Source organism: Gymnoscopelus braueri (assembly GCF_963280865.1).
Source record: "Gymnoscopelus braueri genome assembly, chromosome: 11".
NCBI classification, from domain to species: Eukaryota; Metazoa; Chordata; class Actinopteri; order Myctophiformes; family Myctophidae; genus Gymnoscopelus; species Gymnoscopelus braueri.
In genome coordinates, this window is record NC_137613.1 from 41,757,317 (window position 1) to 41,760,413 (window position 3,097).

A 3,097-nucleotide genomic window follows, 5' to 3' on the forward strand; every position below is an offset into this window, starting at 1 on the left:
AGTAACTGTACATTTGCTCAAGTACTGTCCTTCAGTACAATTTTTGGGTATTTTTACTTTACTGGAGTATTTCCAATTTTCTATACTTTTACTTCTACTCCACTACATCTCAGGCTGCCTCCCCGCCTACAACTTATTATTATTTTTATCAGCCATCTTATTACCCACATACCACCGGTAATAAACTGTGTACTATAGGCCTATAGGCTAACTGTTGTACATGTTATACCATTGACAGTGTGTATATTCCTCTTACATTCAGACAGACTGTCAAGTTAGTACATGTATATCCATACTAGATTGCCCACAGATACATTCCCTACATTTTATGCCCATGTATGGACGAAAGGGGGACGAAATTGGCTGACTCTATTCAGCACTGTGATTGGCTAGCGAGACACATGATGACATTAATAACCTATAAATAGGATTATTATTTAAGTGAGCTCCATCACTATGGGGGACGAAACTTGAACCCTCTTTTATGCCCATGTATGGACTAAATAGGGACAAAGCCTCATGTAGGCCGACCTCTTGGGTCTGGCAAAATATGGAGATGACTTAGATGACTGATATCATAGACTGGCCTGCAAGTACTCTGATTACAGGTAATGTGTGTCTGTCCATGTTTAATGCCCAAATATGGAGATTACTGACATCATAGTACTGACGTCATAGTATTGACCTCCATAATACTCTTATAACAGGCACTGCACTAGTTGATTAAACACGCAGTGCATGCTATTGGTTTATCAATGTGCGATCCTGCGGTAGCATCCAATGGTTCACTTGATACAGGATGGCGTTCAAGTAGCAGTAAAGATGCTACCAACCCAGCAGATAATTACCTAGTGGCCAGGCGTAGGACTCTGCAGGCAGTGGTTAGTGCCCTGCTGAAGGAATGTGGGTTTGAAAGTGCAGAGAAGGCAGCGCTGGAATCCCTCACCGAGATGATGCAAAGCTATATCTCCGAAATAGGCCGCTGTGCTCAAGCTTACTGTGAACATACAGCCAGAAGTGTCCCCAACCTCTCAGATGCAGTTGTCACACTCATTGAAATGGGTCTCAATATCGACACTCTATCTGCGTACGCAAAGAGATCTCAGAGGATGGTCATAGCTGCTCCTCCGATGACGAACCCACCTGTGACGCCCAAATCTTTGACGGTTGGACAGAAACGCACGCATCCTCCTTACATCCCCAACCACTTCCCAGAGTTCCCTGATCCCCACACCTACGTCAGAACCCCCATATTCAGAGAGCCTGTGTCAGATTACCAAGTGGTGAGAGAGAAGGCAGCCTCTCAGAGGAGAGATGTAGGACGTGCGCTCGCACGCTTCATGGCCAAAACCGGAGAAACACAGAGCCTCTTTAAAAATGACATCACTGCCTTCCCATTGATTGCAGCGCGACCAACCACCATTCCATATCTAAGCACCCTCCTGCCATCTGAACTGGAACGGCAGTCTTTGGAGGAGACAGACTTCTCTGAGCAGGAGGAGCAGATGGACAGCGAGAACACAGCAGGAAACAGCATTAGTGATGAACTAGGAGCCAACAAGGAGAATTCCATGCTTCCCTTAACGAGTGCCGTTCCCTCCGCCAAGGCCAGTGATGAGAACATCAACCCATACCTCAGGCTGGCCAAGAGACCCAAAGTGAAGAGGAAGAAGTAAGTGGAGTGAGTCATACCGGACAACTGGAACAAATAGACTCATCTGCCATGGTTGTTTCGTGCAAAAGTTGTGCATCTAAACTGCACCTCACTAATTTTGTTCAACGTCGCCCCTCCACCCACAAATGCCCTCGTCAGGCTGCCTTTTAATAATTTCCCCAGAAAAGGTGGGCATAGGCCATGTAGTGTTTCGTACAGGACACATGCTTGTTCGACTGGAAGCACCCGAACATGCTTGTTCGGGTGCCAGAATTTTATAATAACAGATTACGTTCGGTGCCAGAAATCTAACCGTCTGCAACGCTGCGCTGTTTAGAGCTGTGGACTCCACGGCGAGCACACGCACGTAAACAATGCATGTGTGCACAGCAATGGATGGTCCTGGCTAAAGCCTGGAACAACAACATGTCTCATGCGAGTCACCATTGCGGAGCGATCGCGCATCGTTTTGCCCACTGTAAAAGGTTAAGGAGATACAGAGGTTTTTAGCAAGGAGATAGAATGGAAGCGGATGGGAGGCAGATTTTTGGGCACGGTGATCCATCTGTCCCTTACTTCTTAGAGTGTTCATGGGTGATTCCAGTGCTGCGCTAGCCCCCCCTTGTGGAAAAAAACAAAAAGACTGATAACACGGTCTGAACCGTGTTCGGCACCAAAGCGCTACTGTTTGAAAACACGGTTTGAACCGTGTTTGGCACCCGATGTGTTAAGATGTTGCGGTGATTATATGGCTATATGGTGAGTGTGGCTTTTTGTCGGATACCTATGGCTGTCTTGTATTGCTGTTCTATGGGTTTATTTCGTCACACCTGTGAAAGACCTGTTTGTGAAACAGTAATCAATATGTGATGCACGTATGTCGTAGCAGTGCCAACTGTCAAGAAAGGCCTAGTTTTTATTAATTAAGTATACATGATCCCGAATCATGTGACAATCTTTGTGTGTCCTCATGTCCATCCATCCACCGATGGAACCGAATCCAAAATCAAAGTACCAGGTACCCATACAAATAATTGACTTTCATCGTTCAGTTGGCAAATCTCTTATTTGGGGCGAAGGAAACAAATGACTTGCTTTAGGAAATAGATTCCGTAGAATATTAATGATACCATATCATATTCACAGTGTTTTAATAAGCCTAATGGGTAAAAACAAGGATGGAAATCAGTCTAGACACTGAGAGAGTGAAAGAGAAAGGGCAAACCCATAATGGCTCATTTCTATTAGGTAACTGTAGTTAATTCAATGCAATTCACCACACTTACCATAAAAGGTTTGCCAAAGGATACAAGGCATAAAATCTCATTCCACTGACAAAATGGAAATAGAGAGATGAGAGAAAAAAGAATGCAATAGCAGGACTTTCAAATTGAGTTTCATTTTGATCGGCGATACTCAAATTACTTCAGTTTTTCACTCACT

The 3,097-nt window shown here is 44.6% G+C and overlaps 1 protein-coding gene across 1 annotated transcript; it reads left to right on the plus strand.

The window, feature by feature from the left end:
• Positions 1–755: 755 nt before the first annotated feature.
• Positions 756–1,676, plus strand: LOC308094977 (transcription initiation factor TFIID subunit 8-like; the record flags this gene model as incomplete). Its single annotated transcript, XM_080441810.1, has 1 exon — positions 756–1,676. One exon carries the CDS (start codon positions 756–758, stop codon positions 1,674–1,676), a length of 921 nt encoding a protein of 306 aa, XP_080297936.1.
• Positions 1,677–3,097: the final 1,421 nt, after the last annotated feature.